The sequence below is a fragment of the Vigna unguiculata genome, chromosome 6 (assembly GCF_037176805.1).
Source record: "Vigna unguiculata cultivar grain cowpea cultivar isolate G323 ecotype 2 chromosome 6, ASM3717680v1, whole genome shotgun sequence".
Classification (NCBI taxonomy): Eukaryota; Viridiplantae; Streptophyta; class Magnoliopsida; order Fabales; family Fabaceae; genus Vigna; species Vigna unguiculata.
The window spans coordinates 44,870,382-44,890,127 of record NC_140797.1 but is presented as its reverse complement, the minus strand read 5'-3'; the positions used below and the strand labels follow the sequence as shown (position 1 = coordinate 44,890,127).

The window sequence follows — 19,746 nt, the reverse complement described above, 5'->3', positions numbered from 1 at the left end:
AGTCGGTTAAAATAATATAATCAAGATTAATCAACACATTTGAAATATCGTTCATTTTGGAGTTTAAAACTCCTATTACAATTTTATCATTAAAAATTAAAGAAAGAAAATATATTTAAATTATTCTTAATCTTAAATTCTAAACTATAAATATCGGTATACTAAAACAATTTATTTATATTTTACTTTTATTATTAGAGTAACTTTTTTATAAGTGATTTTTTTTTTTCTATCATAACAACTAATATATTTTCCACTATAGGAATATCTGTCTGTCGGGTTAATACATGTAACATATTGAGAGTGACGAAATGCACAAGAAAAAGTTAGATGCCAAAAGTTAAGAAACAAATTAATATATAGTAAATGTAAGAAATTCCATTTTTATAAATATTTACTCTATTTGAATTTTTAAGAAATTTGACGATAATATAAGTGTAGGGACTACTTAGATTGTTACACTTTTTCTGTCCTCTTTATTCGCACTTATACAATTATTTTTCCTTTTTTTGTGCATTTTTATTTATAATAACTAAGTTATTAGTCTCCAAAGTTGTATAGTTTATTACTTATTTTCCCACATTTTGTTAGAGGAACTGAAACTAAAGATCCAAAAGAGAAATCATTTATAGGATGATTTTGTTCCTTCAGTTATGTTCATTTTCAATTTAAAATGATTAAATATGTCTTTTTTTTTTCATACTAACGATCCATGTCTTTGTTTATTTTTCCTACTTTTATATGATTTGATTGAGACAGTATGAAACACAAAGAAGAAATCTCTTTCTCATAAGAAGAACACGAAGAAGAGACATCGATGATTTGAGATGTTTATCGTTAGGGTTTAGTGATGAAAAAAATAATGGGTTGTGTTGTGTATGTGTAATTAGATGAGACAGAATTCGCTATTTTTGTAGGTATGCTATAATTGTAGCTTCACAACTACTTGCATATACTGATGGAAGAAAACGACAAAATTTAATAGCTGGTTACAGTTAGAAACTGCTTTAGTAATTGCCCTTCGATTTAGGTACTAGCTTCAATAAAATCTAGAGAAAATAGTTAGGAAAAAATATTTATTACAGTTTTATTATTGACTAAGTTTATTGAAATAAGTTAATTCAATAAATATATAAAAAAATGTTAAATATGTTTTTGTTCCTTAACTTTCGAGTTAGTACATTCGAAACTTAAATTAATTTAGTCTTTCATATTTTGAAATACATAAATTTAGATTTTTTAATTAAATTTTATTAAATTTATTTGACATTTCAAACACGTTTCATAATAATATTTGACTTAATATTAAAGCGAAAATATATCAAACAATATAAACAACTCAAATACAATCTTGAAATACTTACAAAACATCAAATAACCCATCAAAATTTGATTAAAATAATTAAATTTATGTATTTCAAAAAATAAAAGACTAGATTGATCAAAATTTTTAAAATAAACTAATTTTAAAATTCATTAAAAATGAAGGAACAGAAATATATTTAAGAAAATAAAATTGTTTCGCAACATACAATAATCTTTATCTTGAAAATTGGATTTTTAAAAGTAAAGTTTAAACTACTTGTATATGACATCACTCGCCAACACTTTACGTTATGATAGATTTGTTTCTTACGTGGAAAGAACATGCCTACATATATGCATTGAACTTGGCCAAAAACTTGGATTATTTTCGGCCATGATCGAGTTCCAATGCAGAATTAAGTGGAGATGCTTATTATTATTGCCCATCATGTTGGGTAACTTATTCTATTAATATTTGATAATTATAACCAATATTCTTATAAATTAAAAACTATTTTCTTAAAATCATTTTCACTTTTATAACTTAAAAGAATTTGACATTTCATACCTGAGTTGGATGTATCATCATGGTACTGCAACTGCTGTTAAATTGTTCCAAAGACACTGAAACATAACATAACATGACACATCATAACACAACACAACAGAATAAAACGGTTTTGATGGTTGGTTTTGGAAGATCCAACGGTCAGATTTCTCTGGGTTAATTATTGCTGACACTCATCATCTTCTCTTTCCGCCATGCCGATCCTTCCCACCATCACCACCTTATCCTCTCTCTTCGCAAGTGGATACATTTTATTTTATTCCTTACCCATTTTTGTAGCCAAAGATTTATTCTTTTTCTTTTTTTTTTCATTAAAAAATTACACCGTATCGTAACAGTAATAATAACAAGAACAGCAATGACTTGCTCCTTCTTTCTCTTTCTTTCTCAATATCAAGACAAGCCAAAACCAACATCATCAAAAACAGAATCTTCCCAATTGCAGAAACCCCCCTCTCAGCCTTCTCTTCACCCTCTCTTTTCCAAAACTCATGGAACGTTCTGTCCTTGAACGTCTTGATTTTGGGAAGATGGGATACGGGTACCTCATCTTATTCTTTCATTGGGTTTTGAATCTCACCATTTCAGATAAAACCTACACAAAGTTTCTTAGATGATGTTTCTATTGTTGTCGATCAAAATTGAAGTTTTTCTTGTTAATTCGTGTAGTTCTTTAATCCAAGCTTTTCATGTCATGGATTATCGAAGTAAAAATCGATTTTTTATTTGAGAAAATAGCACAAAAACATCCAAGGAACTAAGTTTTGTCCTTTGATGATGTTGGTGGGGTTTTGTAGGTGCAAGCATTACAGAAGAAGATGCAGGATTCGAGCTCCATGTTGCAATGAGCTCTACTCTTGCCGTCATTGTCATAACGACGCAACGGTATTCTTGTTCAACCCCTTCGGTTTTTTTTTTTCTGGGTTTCATTTCAAAAATCTTATCTTTTTTTCTTCTATCTGACATGGGTCTGACTCATCAGAGCATGCTGAGCAAACCTCTCGATCGCCACGAACTCGTTCGCCAGGATGTTGAACATGTAAGTTTCCAACTTTATTGTCGTTTTCCACACTGCCTTCGTTGTTGTTGTGACATTAACACGAAATGATGGTGATATGGTTTTTTCATTGTGATGCCGTTTCAGGTTGTTTGTTCAGTTTGCGATACAGAGCAGCCAGTGTGTATCTAATACCTATTCCCAGTTTGATTTGGAACTGTATGTTTTTCTTTCTTTTTTTGGTGATATTGGTTTTCCTCTGTTATTTCTTTTGAAGGTTGCCCAAGTTTGTACGAACTGCGGTGTCAGAATGGGAGAATATTTTTGCAGCATCTGCAAATTCTTCGATGATGAGGTAAGGGGTCACTGAATGAATCTGTAGTATATGATTAAATTTTTAATTTTGCCTCATTAATATGATTGTTTTACTTTTACATTGGTTTCTTCGTGTATCTTGGAGATGAACATGTTTGAGATATGGAATTTGGTTTTTACTTCTATGGCTTGTGATTGTTAATCCTAGTGTTTTCCATTACACACTATGCAGACCGGGAAAGAACATTTTCATTGTGATGATTGTGGGATATGCAGGTGCGTTGGCTGTTTGTTTGAATAAATCCTCCCATATGTGCTAAGTCATCCAACTTTATGACATGCTACTAATTTTGGTGATGAATTTTGGAACAGAGTTGGTGGTCGTGAGAATTTTTTCCACTGCAAGAAGTGTGGTATGCATTCATTATCACATTACCATTGCTTCTCTTTGGAATCTTGAGTCATATCTAATAATCAATCACACATTAGTTACTAAATTTTTTAACAAATCAATTGCTGAATACTACTAACAGGGTCTTGCTATTCAAATGGTCTGCGGGATAATCATTTGTGTGTGGAAAACTCCATGAGGCATCATTGTCCCATTTGTTATGAGGTGCGTGCTTTGTTCCCCTCTTTCATTGTTTCATTTCTTCAATCAAAGAACGATTTTTTACTTTTGTGTCGTTAGAAATACAAAAGGGTCTTGCTTCTGACATGGCTTCTTTTTGTTTGTATAGTACCTTTTTGACTCATTGAAAGACACTGCTGTTATGAAATGTGGCCACACAATGCATTCTGAATGTTACCACGAGATGATAAAGCGTGACCAGTGAGAATTAACCATTCAACAATTCTTTGTTCTACATAACAATATCTATGCCTAATCATTGAATTGACTTGGTAATATAAATGGATCAGGTATTGTTGTCCCATATGCTCCAAGTCTGTAATTGACATGTCTAGGACATGGAAGAGAATCGATGAAGAGGTAGTTGGTTAAATTTAACCCTATAATGCTTTCTTTTCACTTGTTTTGTTGGCTTTTATGATGTGCAATTATCTGGTAAAGCTTATTTACATGAAAGAAATGATCTGCAATAATGATTTCTCACTTTTTTCTTGGTATATTAGATTGAAGCAACTGTCATGCCTGAGGACTATCAGAACAGAAAGGTAGATTTTTACTCATGTTGAATACATGCTACTTCTATTTATCTTCATTTGATTGCTTTCTGTGAAAATCTACAAATTAGGCATGAAACTTGCTTTTTAAGTATGAATACACCTTTTATAGACATGCTTATATATATCATGGTTCTATCAGAAGATTTAGAAAACTAAGCAGCATCCATTTCAGGTTTGGATACTCTGTAATGACTGCAACGACACAACTGAAGTTTACTTCCACATCATTGGGCATAAATGTGGTCACTGCAACTCATACAATACTCGTGCAATAGCTCCTCCTGTTCTTCCTCAATGACTAGATTCTTTTGATTTTGGAGACAGATCTTTTGATTTATGGCTCAATTATTGTAGAGCCTCATTTGATTCATCATCATCATCATCAAGATTAATGATGTATTGTGGCCTAAATTTTCTTGGTCTAGTGGTAATGTTATGAGCCACTAATTGGTCTGATACAAACATGTGTATATAGGGCAATGTGTTTGAACATCCCGAGTTGCTAGTAATTGTGCTTGCCAGTGATGTATTGAAGTAGGGGAATTGATTGTTTTTGTGTTATTGAACTGAATTTATTCATCACAATATTGATAGTAAGCGTGCTTGTCTTGCCATTATTGAATCTAATCAACACAACTCAATATGGTTTCTTCATTGCATGAATCATTTACCTTCCTTGTAATTGATTGTTATGTTGCTTCCTCAAGATTATTTTACAGAGGATTTGTGTGTGAAGATACTGTTCATTTATCCGTAAGAACAATCTCTTCCACCTTTGTACACGAGTTAATCTACATAAATCCTCAATAATGCAGAAAACAATACAATTTTTAGTGGTTAAGTTTGGTTGCTTCTGTGATGTTATATGAATCTTGTTTTTCTTGTGTTATGAGAACCATGATACTGGTACTGTCAATTGAATCTTGCTTGCTCTTTTTACTGCTCTACAATTTTTTTCAAAAATATGTTTCTATAGTTTTTTTCCGAATATTTCAATCACAAATCACCTTTTTTTAGGGAGCTCCCTCCCCTTAATTTTTTTAAGTGAAAATGGATTTTTAATATACTGAAATGACAAATATAGAAAGTTAAGAAGGTTTTTGCTAACATGCACTAATAAGCTATGTGATACAAACCCATCAAACATTCTTAAAGAAGTTTTTAACACGCATCACAGTGAAATCTATGACTTGGGGTGACACCAAACTAACATCAATTCTCACTCGTGGAATATATAATAAAGTAATGGATAAGTAATTAACCAAACTTATTGATTTAGTAAAGACCCCAAGACACCTTAACTAGGTAGTTTGTTTAAGTCTGAAAAGTTGAGGAAGCAGAAGCAGCAAGAGGAATGTTATCGATCCAAGGAGTGATATGAAAAGAGAAGCAGCAACTTGGTCACAAAATTTGCCAAATATATTGCACACTTTGTTCCAATGAACATGTGAGTTTCCTTGCAAGCCAAGTAGGCCAACTGCAATGGCAGCTCCATTGCTAGAGAAGAGCAAAGCCACCATTAATGTGTCGAACACAGTGATCACTGTCTCCATCCCTTTACGCCTGTTTCCAAGTCTCAACAACAGAGACAATGCTGCATATGCACATGCCATTGCATTTGCCCCCACAAAGTACCTAATACATGAAACTTGTGTCAATTGCATTTGCCATATTTCTGGTATTTCAATACAATAAATAATGTGATACATACAGATAAAAAAATGAAGTTTGCAATATTTGTTTAGCGGTATGAGAGTTGATGGTTAGTCTTTGTGATCGGCTCATACAAGTCCAATATAGTCTGTGTATTAAAGTTTTTTCGGACGAAGAGTTCAGATAGATATGTTCTTGTATAATGTACCTAATGATGGGTAATAGATTTTAAAATGAAATTATATGCAGTATGGTTTAGGTCAAATAGAACTGCTAAGATTATTTATGGGTACAACATGCTTTGGCAGAAACATTTTGGATATTATTTTTATAACAATCATTAACTCATTCCTCTCTCTTCAACATTATTCGCTTTCAGTATGGGCGTTTTTAACGTGTCAAACACCTAACCTAATCAACTTCGATGTCAATTTTCTTCCATCTGTTTTATTTGTATTCTAGTGTTTCTGTCTTCTCTGTAATTCCTAGAGAGAACACGTTTTTAGTTTTAGATATTGTTACAAATTTTCAATCATCTTGCACTACTAATCAAACGACACGGAATTTTAAAAAAATCATAATATTTTCTTAAATTCTTCATAATATTTGTAGACAGAATATATAATATTTGGTTGCTTCAATGAATTTGATTCACTGCTATTTTATCTACACAACTTTGATCTATCTATTAATTTGACAGACAAGCTTCAACAAAAATATCAGTATTATCCTCTTCAATCAACATGTAAGAACATTCATGCTAACAATACACTGTTGTATAAGGGTGCTTCTACAATTAAAACAGTAAGAAATCAACAAATTCAAATTTCAACAGCAACAATATTTAATTACTAACATTTTCTAATCCACTAAGTGCAGTGTAATTGGCATTGTTGGAATGAAGATTAACAGAAGAAAACACAAGACAGAAAAAAGTGAGGAATGAAAGAACATACACAAATGCAGACAAGTAATGCCACTTAGCAGCAACAGGAACATACAAAGGTGGCATAGATTCCACAAATTTGATTGGCACAATAGCTGTTTGTTTATCTGCCCCAATGACAACAGAAGCCACAAGAGTGAGTAGAATGGCAAAAAGCCTCAAAAACAAATCACAAGTTCTCACTACTGATCCACACCATCCTTTGGCATTGCCCTCACTCCCTTCCATTACATTCAAACTACCCTTTCTCTGACCCTCCATTCTAGTAACAAAAATGAAGCCTTGTGGTGAAGTGTTGGCCAAAGGGAAAATATATGACTTTAAATAGTGTGGGAAAAGGGAAGTTGGTAATGTTACTGATAAAAGGGGTATGAGGGTTTCATTCATTTATCCCATACAGTTTGTGTGGAATGGCAATTAAGGCGTGGAAAAGTATGCACATTTGTGACAGCATGGAAGAGTCACCATGCATAGCAAGAATTGAATTGATGCATTTATTACATATGTACTTGTATAACTCTACACTCCGCAAAATTTGATTTGTTTAATGTCAAATGGACAATCAACAGATGTTAGTACATTAAAAAAGGATTTTATATATTTTAAACAATCAGTGTGATCTTACGGCTGCACTATGAAGGTTGTCCTGACCAAGATATATCAAAATCATCTTGGCTTAAATGTATAAAACTTTACACAATTGGTAGGTTGTCCTGATCAAGATGTGTCAGAACCATTTTAGACTAGATATATCAGGACTATTTTGGAATAGATGCATGAGGACTCAAATTTGTATACATAAGAGAATTTGGAGTGTTTCTTAAGTTTTCAAAAGTGAGCTTTTAAGATTGGGTTATCTTTCATTTGTTTAAGCATAGTTTAGAATGTGTTCAAATTGATTTTAACACTATGCATTAGGTTGAAGTGGTTCTAAAATTTTGTAAGAATCATTTTTCAAAACTGAGAAATAGTTATTTTCATACATGACAAAACTCATGCGTAGTAACTTTGCTAAATCATGACTAAGTTGCATCATATTGCTACAAAAACGTAGGGCAACAGTTGCACACGCTACACTCCAAATCAGAAAAGCTTTGTCGAATGGTGACAATATTCATCCATCACCATGCATCATCTTGATGCTAAAGTATAAGACAACAGTTCCACACACCATGTGTGCCACTCTGATTATATTAATACCACTACCTTTAAATATGGCCATAATATATGTTCATATATGATATGACTTGTTAACTTCAAATAAAAGGTTTAGTTTTTTTCTATTTCATCAAACTATATATGTATCATATTTATAGATTATAACGTAAGCATGTTATTCATTTAATTGGTGTGTGAAAGATTGTGGGTTCTTTTGTTGCTTCTGGGGACGAGGATCTAAAAGTCCTAAAGCCTCTTTTGATGTCAAATGAAAAACTGAACAATGCAAAAACGACACTTGGTATGTAAAAATTAGATGCATTACTATGATTTTGTCGAATCCGTTTAGTTATTTCTCTTTCTCAACAACATCATTTATGAGTATTCTTATTCATTTTTTTTTTTGTTTTGTTTTCTGGCTCAAACATGCACGTCACAGATTATGATAAGAAGATGGTCCTTCAAGCAAACGATATTTCATTCGAAAGCATTGATGAGCATGGGCAGAGGTGGATGAACATCACCCATCCTTACAAATTCCACTCACTCACAAGTTCCGTGTTTGCTTTTAAATATTATATAATATTATTTCTTAAATTCAATTAAATTTCAAATTCCTTATATCCCCAAAATGGTTAAATTAAAATCAATAAATCATGGGTTTTTTTTTTTTTATTATGTAAATTGCTGATACACTCCAACTAAAAAAGAGGAGTATTATATCATCGGACTCAGGGGGGAGAAAGAAACATACATTTACTACTCTTTTTTGTAAGTACACCATAATTGCAAATTATAGTAGTAAATACTTTTATTTCTTATACAATTAATTCACTTTTCTTCTAATTAAAACTCAAACTGTGATGAATATATGGATTTTGTTTTAATGAGTACATTGAAACGATCATCTAACACATTTTCTACGTTCCATGCCCCATATTGAAGATGGAGAGGAGTATTAAAAAAATCAAAATACATATTTATTAGAAATAAGATTAAGGATATATATATATATATATATATATATATATATATATATATATATATATAGAGAGAGAGAGAGAGAGAGAGAGAGAGAGAGAGAAAATACTCTTAGTTTTAAAACTAATTTTGTGAAATTAAATTAGTTTCAAAACAAATTATAATTGGATGAAATAACAACATTTTAAGAAGAAACTAAGTTAAAGAATACAAGGGAAATTCCCCCACACCGGAGAAATATTACTAAGCTAATCAAACGAATATTCATACATGATTGATCACAAGATGGTCAAGAATTTATCTAACTAATTTATACACAAAAATTATGCAGCTAATCATCTATGAAATTGAACCAACCATATCTCATATCACATATAAATATAATTAAAGTACGTTAATATGATACAAGAAGGACTTAAATAAAATTCTAAATCTTAAATGAAACATAGTCATATAAAAATTACTCATTACTTAAACTAAAATGTAAATAAAAAGTTATAAATATGCAGACCTATAAGGTAATTGCATTAAAACAAAGCTTGCAGGTAAATCTAAACGATAACACGACTCACAAAAGGTAAAATAAGATCGACCCTTGCATTCGATGACCTTATTGCCGTAAACCCATTTAAAAAGAAATAGAGAGATAGAATATGATAAATAGTTATTTGAATGAAGTCTAAAAAATGGATTTCAGTTAAAATATATTTTTAAATCTTATTCAAATAGAATGTGTAAATTTCGACCCAATTCCGAGCCGATAAATCCTGATAAAAAAAAGTACGCATTACTTCGAAATGTAACATTTCCAACCTCAGACGTGGAAGCAAGGGAAAGAAAGAATAACGAAGCCATGCATAAAACAATCCAATCAACACTTTGGTACAACAAGGGTTACACCCTCAAATCCAAAATAAGCACTTCATACAGAACCAAATCATATTCATGATTATAAGTCAGTCTATCAGATGTCAAACTCCATTCGAAAAAATTGATGGTTGTGACACAAGTACACATTGAGGATGAACTCATAATATTTCGAACACCTTATATAGGCTTGATCTTGAAGTGAAGAGAAATGAGAGAGAAGACAAAACACTTCAAATCCTGCAAACAGTAAATATAAAAAAAATAAACCAAAGGCACAGGTTGACAGAAGGAAAATCTAGCATTCATCAAACTAATGAGCAGAGCAACTGCTATTGTTTCCCAGAGTGTCCTCTACGAAACTAAAGATCACGGACTAAGCAAAATAATAACATATCATGAAGAACTATAAAACATTCAAAGCCATTGTTTAAAGCCTATCTTAACAATATTTTTGTTTCTTGGACATATAATTTCATTTGTTATTAGACCGCTATCGGACCACCCATTAATGCCTAGTCCCACGCACGAGATGTATATATCTCGACATAAGAGGGTGTGTTAGAAATCTCACATCACCTAGAGATAAAACTTTCATATTATATAAGTAGATGCAAACTTCACCTTACAAGCCGGTTTTATAGATTAATATCAGGTGAGTTTATTTCCAGTTTTTTTAGAGTTATATACTAGTAAAACTATCTTACCAATTTTCATAGACCCTCGTCAAAGGCTGATAGCTCTATTCGGTTTTTAAGCTGTTTTATTTTTCATTTGGGATTTTGAGGTTTATCTGATACCAATAACTGTACTTGGAAAGTATTTATGTTGTTGGGAGTCCTAATTTTAACCTAAATGCCAATAAATTCTTTCATAGACTCACTACTGAACAAATCAATGGTTGCTCATAAAACACTGGAATAATTTGGTCTTTCATAATAATTCAAAGTACTACAAATTGCATAACCACAAGACTGTTGTCTTTTGATCGAACCTAAAACCACTTTAAGTTCACAGCTGAATAGAAACGTTCTTTATTTCACTACAATTAAACATGTAAAATTGGCACAAAACAAAGGGCAAGCTATGACCCAGAATAACATTCCAGAATGATTCATGAAGATAACTTTTCTTAATAATAAACAAATAGATAAAATTTGTAACTCTAACATACTATTTGATAATTTCAAAGGCTTTCTGGATTTGAAAAAACAAGTGGATCATCAAGCGTAACTGATGCTCTGATATTTTATCATCATGCAACTGTTAGAGGGCAGCAAGTATAGCAATAGAAGTCATAAATTTTAGTTGCTTTAACATAAAATTACACTTCGTTTATATGCAAGTGAGAAATCTAAGAACTTAATGAGTTTGAAGCAGGGCAGTAAGATATGCACAATCTCTTTTGATATCATTGTATCCTAATGAATTGGGCATTGCTCAGTACATGCTTTCATATTTTCTGTATTTAGATTGCACATATCAATTAGAGATAGTCATACTGCTTCCTTAGATTTCGTACAACAATTAGTTTTGGAAATTGAAATCCCAGCAACAGTGCCCCATGAAAAGCCCTAGAGTGAATGTATCTATTCAGATGGGTTTTTTCTGGAATCAACACATAGCACACTATTTGGTTTATTACAGCCACTACTCTAAACCGCAATAGCTCCTGTAGTGAGGAGGGGTTGCTAGCCACTAAAATGGCTAGCAAGGACCTTCAAAACATGTTTCACCTTGTGGAATAAAGCTTCAGCTCAAAAGTTAGCTCTCCTAAGGAACAAGATTCCGACATAACAATTTTAACTCGGGCTGAGTGGTGGTGGCAGAACTGAAAATGCTTTGGCAGGCTGATTACCATCAAGTTTTGTTAACAAAGCAGGTTAATTTGTACAGGATACCGGTTTTCTTGGTATGCACACCAAGCTTTAAGCATATCCATGATAAAATTCTGACAGTCTTATGTGTACTCTTCAGGGACACAACCTAATCTACTGCACTTTCAGAAAGTGACTCTTGAAAGCAGCCAAACAAACACATAGCATGTTTGCTTTTCCATTAGGAGGGAGTCTAATGTACATGTGTTTGGAAGAAACTAGTTTCCTTCAGGCCAAAAAACGTCTAACAAACTAGTTGCCGATAAAAAAAAAAGGTCTAACAAACAAAACCTTTACAGTCTGTTTGGATGTACTTCTGCACAAGCAACTTCCACAAGAAAAACATATGTCTACTTTAAAAATCCGATTTTGGAGAAGCCAAACAAGCGAGATTTTACATATTTGCTTATGTATAAGCTAGGTTTAGCATAAGGAAAAGATTATGTATAAGCCAGGTTTACGGAGAAGTTCTCCAGGCAGCCCTTAGTCATCCACACCTATAACCCGCCCATACAATTAACACCATGTTTGCATATAATATTCCGGTAACAAAGCAATTATTTAGCCGGCGCACTAAATTCCATTTCACTTTATTTTTCCTAGATATCTATAACCGAATTTCAGAAACTGAAGTAAAACCCTAGCAGCAACAGAATGATATGAAAATGGGATATGTGAGTGACCTGAACAAGATAGTAAAAGATGCGAAGGCCTTCCGGATCCGCACTGGATTGAACGTCGACGAGAGACCCGATCTTGGAAGTTGTGAAGGAAATGTGCTCGTTCCCCATGACAATCTCGAGCTCCTGGCGTCCCACCCGATCGGGTTCCGGCCAGTTGTTGTCGTCCTCCTTCATGATCTCGCTCTCCGCGACTATTCGGCGGCACTCACGCAAAACGGCGGGAGTGAGGTACACCTCCTTGCGGATTATTGTGTCGTTTTTGTAGTTGGAGTTGTTGGCGTAACGGAGCTTGCCGTCGGGTCTGAACTCAAATTCAAGAAACTCGTGGCCGAACTTCCCCTTGTGCCCCACGTAGTATCTCAGGTAGAACTCCCCCTTCTCCTCTTCGCTCCCCATTTTTCAGACCACAAACTCCAACTCTTTCTTCTTCTTCTTCTTTTCGCGCTTCTTTCTCTTCTTTGCTATGCTATGTTGTGTTTTCCTTCCACAACGGATTGAAACTGATTGAAAGAGGGAAGGAATGGCTAGACTAGGTGGAAGTGGGATTGCACCCTCTATACGGTGGCGTTTTGGGGATTTTGGCCAATGGTTCACCTTTTTACTCTTCTAAAACTAAAATTATTGCTCATCACATAAAACAATTAATTACTTCTTCTTTTAAATATTTGTATAAACTAACCTTAATTTATGGAAGATTTATTTATTTTTTACTATTTTCTTGTTGAGAAAAACTTATGAGAAATCAAAAGAAACTTTAACCAAATTTTATAAAATTAACTTAACTTATAAGATAAGAATTATTCCATATATTAGTTTTAATAATATTTTTAATCCATTATAAAAATTAAAGTTTTTCAAAACCATATACCTCATCTGAAATAAAGGTAATAACAGAGTATATTAACAAACTCATACGTACAGAACTTATAAATTGGAAACAGTACTTAAAAATGAGAAAAAAAAAATCTAGACCATATAATTAATGATATAATGCTTAAGATTGAATTTTATTTAATAATCACACAGTTGCTCAACAAATTAATTGATTTTATTTTGTAATTGTATGACCTACCCTTTTTTCACATCTTCACAAAAATTATATAAAATATTGTAGGATAATAAACCGGTTAAATTTACTGCAATCTTATACAACAATTTAGACATTGATGTCTAATTTATTGAAAGTCCAACTCTATAGAAATAATTTAATCAACATTACAATTTGATTAATTTATTGTATACATGTAAGTGCAGATCAGTGTTGGTCAGCATTGATGAAGAAAAACATGAATTGAAACTTTTTGTGTGGTTGAAGTGAGCATGATTAAGCACTTGAATTTAGCCAACAAAATCCAGAATTCATGATTAAATTAATTAGGGCTTTGACTATGAGCATATGTTTACTAGAAGTCTGGTAACAGCTAGGACTAGGGTTCGAAATCTAATAAGCAAAATATAAAATTGATATTCACTTATTTCCACATTACCGCTTTAGGGTTTACAATTATATATTGCACTTGCATTTACTTTTCTACAATCATTTCATATTTATACAATTGTTATTTAATAACTTATTTTGACATTTATGTAATTATACCTTTATAACTTTTATTTTAAATTGATATGAAAAAAAAACAGATATATATCTTCTGACATTTAATAATGTCATTTTCTTTAGTGTAATGTTTATTTATTTATTTTTAAATCTAATACGTAACAAAATTAAATATATTCACTACCTTATCATTCCCTTACATAAACATAATAGAAAGTTGGTTAACATTAGCATAGGCTTAGATTTCCTGTTCAATCAATTTATAAAGAGAGATAAAATTGAGATTCTTGTATTCTTGTTTACTTAGACAGAGCAATGGAATATTTTTAAGTGTAAATATGTTTTTTATCTCTTAATTTTTAATGAAAATTAAAATTATTTTTTCTTCAAAAATTTTGTCCAATTTAATCTCCTAAATTTAAAAATATGTGTATTTAATCATTTTAACCATATTTTGTTTAAGTTGATTTGACGTTTCAAATACGGTTTATGATAATATTGGAGTTAACATTGAAGTGAAAATGTGTTAAATAGTGTAAACAACTCAAATACTACGTTTAAAATCACAAATAAACTTAACAAAATTTCGTTAAAAAAGACTAAATTCATGTATATTTAAAGTTGAGACACTAAAATTTTAAAAATAGACTAATTCCAATTTTCATTATAAGAGACAAAAATATATGAACCTTTTTTTTAAAGTTTATTTGCATATGTATAATTAAACACATATAAAGTATTTAGGTTTGATTAAGTTTTTTTAACATACATATGGGATGAGATACCAAACATATCTTAGGTTTCATGAAAAAGGGTGGTAGGTTTCTAGATGCTATTGGAAATATAACTCTTTCTAGGTAGGTCAAATAATTTCAGAACAAAGGGGTTAGTGAAAGGATAAAACAGTTTTTTTTCTTAAAAACCTACCCTTCTTCTAAATCTAAAACCTACCTAAAACGGGAGAAAACCATAAAACCTACTAGAATCAATAGAATGTGGACTATCCACACTCAATCTATAGGAGTCCACCAATGAATATATATTGAGCTGAAATTAATTGGCACCAAGTAGGATTCAATATAAAAAAATAGGTTTTAATGTCTCTTTTCAATTGATTGTTGTAAAAGATAATGAACTTATTGACCATTTATGATTGCACGATTTTAAAAAGATATATTAAAACATTGTTAGTGTTGAATATTTTCTAAGCAGAACACTAAAGTTTGATTAAGCATTTGAAAGGAAGTTAAAACTAACATTCAACTTTCCATCAAAGCTGTTAAGAAAATATGAATAACCCATCTTAGTAATATTCTGGTCATTGTTTGGTAAATGTAAGCCAACATTTGTTTTGTACCTCAAATTGTGTAATCTTAACAAGGTTCAGTTGCTAACATTTTACGTATAAATTTAAAACCAACTTAACATAAAATCTCTTTGACAGATAGAATTTAAAAAATACAATTATATGTGAATGATATCATGTCATGTTAATGTTATTAGGAGAAAGACTGAATCACATGCACAACTAATAAGCAACTGTTGAAACCATATCACTTAGTCTGCAGGGAACTCCAACTCATTTGCTTTTATATCTTTTTGATTCAATTGGCTTCCCACAAAGGCCAAATCCATCTATGTATGTGTATATAAGGAAATAGATCATTTCATTGCACAATTATCTCCACTCTGCATCTCTCAAAGTTGCAATTTGCAAGTCCCACTAAGTCTACTCAACTTCAGTACTCACCTTGCTGATAAGCACCACTCCATGGCTTCTACAGACATTGAGTACAAATCATCTTCAACTCCACCCCCTCCGGCTGGAGTGGATTATTTTAAAGTTGATGTAATCCTCAGATTTCTGTTATTGGCGGCATCAGTGGTGGCACTTGGAGTGATTGTCTCCAGTGATCAAACTGAGGTAGTGTTCTTCCAAGGTACCCTTGTACCTCAGCCAGCCAAGTTCAAACACACACCAGCTTTTGTGTAAGTTGAGAATCATTCAAATTCTTTGCAGCTTTACTATTTGTGGTTATTTGTAATATGGTATCAAGTATCTTCATACAGAAGAAGAATCAATGGCAACAAGGAATCACTGAGAATATGAAGCATAACAACCTTAAGATAAAAGTTTCCCTTCACTACTTTGTTTTTTGTTAAATTATTGAGCTCTGGGAGATAATTAGAATGGAATACAATGGTCTTGTTTGATCAAATGGCTTTATTACCTGCTTTACAAACACAAGGTCAAGTTTTTTCTCCTTCCTTCTCTGTGAGTATACGTTTTGTTTTTTTCTGTGTTATGCTCTTTTCAAGATGTTCTTTCTGGTTTTTTAATTTAAAGGTCCTAAGTCTCCATTCACATAAATTTGTTATGAAGGCTAGTTATCTTTGTTTTTTTTCTTCTCTTTGTCAAATACGTCTTCTAAAGATCACTTAATGAGAATTTTACCTCGACAAATTGATATGCATGCAGATATTTTGTGGCTGCATTCAGTGTCTCTGGCCTCTATGCCCTTGTTTCTGCTCTAGCCTCTATCGCTGTCATCCAGAAGCCAGAATTCAAACTGAAGTTCCTCCTCAACTTTATCTTCTGGGATACAGTAATTGATCAATTAACTTTTCTTTCCACATTGCTATTCATCTTATTTTCTTAACTTTCTTGCTTTACATACAAAACCAAAATAAAGAAATTATGATAAGTTGTTCACCATGACTTGGTACAGCTAGTACTGGGGATAATAGCCTCAGCAACAGGAGCAGCAGGAAGTGTAGCATATATTGGTTTAAAGGGAAACAGTAATTTGGGTTGGATAAAAGTTTGCAATGTCTACGACAAGTTCTGTAGGCATCTTGCTGGCTCCATAGCTGTGGCTTTGTTTGGCAGCATTGTCACTGTTCTGCTCATCTGGCTTTCAGCTTTCACCATTCACAGTCGAGTTCCCAAGTAGATGGAAGGAATACGAACCATTCAGCATATACATATGCATTCAAGAGCCGCATTGTTCACTAAATCAGTGTGTGGAGTTAATATTCATAGCTTGGTGTGAATACCCTTTTCGTCTTTGTGAGTTTCTTCTAAGGTGTTGACCATATGTGAAAATGGATGATAGGAACACATTCTTTTCACATATTCTTTGTCATTGAAGGAAATTCATGTGAGTCTTGCTAAATGATGCAGTTAGACTCCATATTCAGCAAGTTCATATGAATTCCATCTAGTAATAATGAACATATTGAAAAGTTGTGTCAAGTAATGTGCATCTAGCATTTCTCCCGTTTGTGAAGTGTAAACGATGTCTCCATGGACCCAGTTGTATTTTTCATTCTATTTGTGCTGAAAAGAATTATCCGATTATCTTTCTCCCTCAAAAGCAAAAAATGTTTATCACTAATCAATCAAGCACAAGTGATATGGTTAATGCTTCTAAATTTAATTGTGCAAATCCTACTCCCCTAGCCTGCTTTAAAATAGGGTTTAGTACATCCATGTTCATATATTGAACATTAAAGTGACAATAACAATTAGGCATGGCGAATTTATGTAGTAGTATATTTAAGGAAATATAACACTACATTCATATGCAAAACTAAAATGAACTTGGTTTTAGTACATCAAACTCAGCTGCCAAAAGCACTAAACGATTTATTGACAGGGGAATGATAGTGCAATTCGATTTAAGAATGAATCTTCAACAATTCATTTCTAGGGACTTGAATTTCTTTCAGCAGTGTCTGAACTTGAAATATTACAATGACTCTAGCTGAATACATGCATTTACAGAAACAAAACTGGTTTCTCTATTAGCCTTATTGTGTTCATACATATCTAACCACAGCCGTCTTAAAATATTGTTTGCTCACCTAGCTCTTGACCAGCCATGCCCTCCCTGAGAACCCTAGCAAAAAACTCTTCCAATGTATCATTCCCATAGCTGGGTGTCTTCTCAGCACTATACTCTCCTGTCTCAGGATCCAGAACCAACATACTTTCTGCCGCATAGTACCTTCCAATTTTCCCAAACTCAGCAGCATCTTCCAGTGAAGGAAAGACTTTAACCAGAAAGTCAAGAACCCCAATGGCAAAATCCATTATTCCTATTGGAACTTTCAAGAATTTTGGCTCCTTCCCCAAAAGCCTAAACAGCATCTCCCCTTGTTCCAGTGGTGTCAACGCCTTTCCAGGCCCTCCAATTGGCAACACCTTGTTAATCTTATCCTCACTAAGCACACAATCTACAATAAAAGAAGCCAAATCTGACTCACTCATAGGCTTACAAGCACACAGTTTCCCATCTCCAAACATGACATATGGCTTCCCATCCTTCACCAACTCAACCTGACCTCCCAAACTCTTGAAAAATGCTGTTGGCCTCACTATACTATAACTGAATCCACCATCCTCCTCAGCTAACTTCATCAACTCATCCTCAAACTTCAACTTGGCACGCTGAAACTCAAGGAGGGGCTTCTGCACACATATTGCTGAAAGCAACACAAAATGTGAAGCCCCTCGTTTTCTTCCAGCAACAAGGCTATTCCTTGTTGCCTCATAATCAATCTTCCAAGAGTCCTTCACCCCTCCATTTCTACTTGCAAGGCACGACACCACAACATCAAAAGAATTACCCAAGCTGTTCAAAGACCCTTCCAAAGCATCCAGATTGGTCACATCCGAGAAACACACATTGGCCCCTCTTAACTGATTCAACGTCTGATCCTTGTCAACACTACCCCTAATTCCACTCCTCTCTCTAGCAATGGCTGTGACGTTGAACCCTCTCTTGACCAACTCTCTCACCACATACTTTCCAATGTACCCAGTTGAACCCACCACCAAGACGTTAACATCTTTAGGACTTTTGCTCCTGTAACTTGATGGGGCGGTCTCAGTGGGCGGAGATGGCGTCAGAGAGGCAAAAAGTTTGAATCTTTCAGCGGTGAACTTAATGGGGTGGTGTGGTTTCCGATGCTTAACTGAAAATAGGTTGATGAAGCGAGGAGAGTCCGACGAGAAGGTGAAGGAAAGGCTTTTTTGATGGTTCAGCGAGATGAAATTGGAAGTGTAGCAGAGGGACATTTTGGAAGTTAAGGAGTTTACAGAGAGATTAAGGAGCAGAAAAAGAGTGCAAAATAGAGCGAAGAGAATTGTGAGGTGGGAAATGAAAGAGGAAAGAAAGTGATGATGGTGGTTAACTTGGTAATGAAGTGGAAAACTGGAAATGGTGAGAGAGAGGAAGGAGAATCCAAATGGATGGTGCCGATGAGATGACGTGGCTTTTCCAGTTGCATCCACTATCCAATAGGATACACTCTTCTCATATCATAGCTATAGCAGATAACTTTTTGTGAAATATACCCTTATTGGGTGTTTATGAACACAAATTGTTTGATTTGAGTTTAGGATAAAGATTTAACAAAAAAAAAAGTTAATTAAAACTAAATCAATTGTTAATTGATATAAATAATAACTATTCGACTAAGCCTTTTTTTTTTAAATCACAATAGTGATGCAGTTATTATTATTAATGAAATTGCTTTTATTTAGGAAAAAAAGAAGAAACATACGCAGTGTAAGATGTGATAATACTTAAAAATAGTAATCCATAAATAATAAGTATTATATATAAATAATTTATAATATTTAAAT

At 33.0% G+C, this 19,746-nt stretch overlaps 5 protein-coding genes across 6 annotated transcripts; 2 read left to right on the top strand and 3 right to left on the bottom strand.

Moving 5' to 3' along the window:
* The first annotated feature begins 2,213 nt into the window (after positions 1 to 2,213).
* Positions 2,214 to 4,970, top strand: LOC114187233 (E3 ubiquitin-protein ligase MIEL1-like). Its single transcript, XM_028075425.2, has 12 exons — positions 2,214 to 2,414; positions 2,671 to 2,758; positions 2,856 to 2,912; positions 3,018 to 3,050; positions 3,148 to 3,225; positions 3,418 to 3,461; positions 3,558 to 3,598; positions 3,719 to 3,801; positions 3,926 to 4,017; positions 4,107 to 4,176; positions 4,320 to 4,361; positions 4,546 to 4,970. Exons 1-12 carry the CDS (start codon positions 2,365 to 2,367, stop codon positions 4,669 to 4,671), a joined length of 804 nt encoding a protein of 267 aa, XP_027931226.1. The 5' UTR covers positions 2,214 to 2,364; the 3' UTR covers positions 4,672 to 4,970.
* A 491-nt stretch (positions 4,971 to 5,461) lies between these two features.
* On the bottom strand, positions 5,462 to 7,441 carry LOC114188947 (CASP-like protein 1E1). 2 transcript variants are annotated; one of them, XM_028077624.2, is made up of 2 exons: positions 7,028 to 7,441; positions 5,462 to 6,008 (listed from the first exon to the last, which is right to left on the bottom strand). In XM_028077624.2, the coding sequence occupies exons 1-2, from the start codon at positions 7,357 to 7,359 to the stop codon at positions 5,675 to 5,677; spliced, it is 666 nt and encodes a 221-aa protein (XP_027933425.1). In that variant the 5' UTR covers positions 7,360 to 7,441; the 3' UTR covers positions 5,462 to 5,674. The 2 variants fall into 2 exon arrangements, with proteins under 2 accessions (XP_027933425.1, XP_027933424.1); XM_028077623.2 differs by having other exon boundaries at positions 6,983 to 7,432.
* A 2,506-nt stretch (positions 7,442 to 9,947) lies between these two features.
* On the bottom strand, positions 9,948 to 13,077 carry LOC114187136 (protein mago nashi homolog). The gene is made up of 2 exons (XM_028075277.2): positions 12,539 to 13,077; positions 9,948 to 10,218 (listed from the first exon to the last, which is right to left on the bottom strand). Exons 1-2 carry the CDS (start codon positions 12,932 to 12,934, stop codon positions 10,159 to 10,161), a joined length of 456 nt encoding a protein of 151 aa, XP_027931078.1. The 5' UTR covers positions 12,935 to 13,077; the 3' UTR covers positions 9,948 to 10,158.
* A 2,511-nt stretch (positions 13,078 to 15,588) lies between these two features.
* LOC114188029 (CASP-like protein 1D1) lies at positions 15,589 to 17,390 on the top strand. The gene is made up of 3 exons (XM_028076513.2): positions 15,589 to 16,082; positions 16,573 to 16,699; positions 16,823 to 17,390. Exons 1-3 carry the CDS (start codon positions 15,865 to 15,867, stop codon positions 17,045 to 17,047), a joined length of 570 nt encoding a protein of 189 aa, XP_027932314.1. The 5' UTR covers positions 15,589 to 15,864; the 3' UTR covers positions 17,048 to 17,390.
* A 261-nt stretch (positions 17,391 to 17,651) lies between these two features.
* Positions 17,652 to 19,362, bottom strand: PCB2 (NAD(P)-binding Rossmann-fold superfamily protein). The gene has a single exon (XM_028076511.2). The coding sequence runs from the start codon at positions 19,174 to 19,176 to the stop codon at positions 17,941 to 17,943; it is 1,236 nt and encodes a 411-aa protein (XP_027932312.1). The 5' UTR covers positions 19,177 to 19,362; the 3' UTR covers positions 17,652 to 17,940.
* Positions 19,363 to 19,746: the final 384 nt, after the last annotated feature.

Bases quoted from the DNA above. Each gene is read 5' to 3' on its own strand.
- LOC114187233 (XM_028075425.2), top strand. From the start codon at position 2,365: ATGGAACGTTCTGTCCTTGAACGTCTTGATTTTGGGAAGATGGGATAC. The intron at 2,415-2,670 runs GTACCTCATCTT...GGGGTTTTGTAG, and splicing joins TTTGGGAAGATGGGATACGG to GTGCAAGCATTACAGAAGAA. The intron at 3,051-3,147 runs GTGTGTATCTAA...TTTCTTTTGAAG, and splicing joins TTTGCGATACAGAGCAGCCA to GTTGCCCAAGTTTGTACGAA.
- LOC114188947 (XM_028077623.2), bottom strand. From the start codon at position 7,359: ATGAATGAAACCCTCATACCCCTTTTATCAGTAACATTACCAACTTCC. The intron at 6,009-6,982 runs GTATGTTCTTTC...TTCATGTATTAG, and splicing joins CATTACTTGTCTGCATTTGT to GTACTTTGTGGGGGCAAATG.
- LOC114187136 (XM_028075277.2), bottom strand. From the start codon at position 12,934: ATGGGGAGCGAAGAGGAGAAGGGGGAGTTCTACCTGAGATACTACGTG. The intron at 10,219-12,538 runs GTCACTCACATA...TACTGTTTGCAG, and splicing joins TCTTTTACTATCTTGTTCAG to GATTTGAAGTGTTTTGTCTT.
- LOC114188029 (XM_028076513.2), top strand. From the start codon at position 15,865: ATGGCTTCTACAGACATTGAGTACAAATCATCTTCAACTCCACCCCCT. The intron at 16,083-16,572 runs GTAAGTTGAGAA...ATATGCATGCAG, and splicing joins AAACACACACCAGCTTTTGT to ATATTTTGTGGCTGCATTCA. The intron at 16,700-16,822 runs GTAATTGATCAA...GACTTGGTACAG, and splicing joins ACTTTATCTTCTGGGATACA to CTAGTACTGGGGATAATAGC.
- PCB2 (XM_028076511.2), bottom strand. From the start codon at position 19,176: ATGTCCCTCTGCTACACTTCCAATTTCATCTCGCTGAACCATCAAAAA.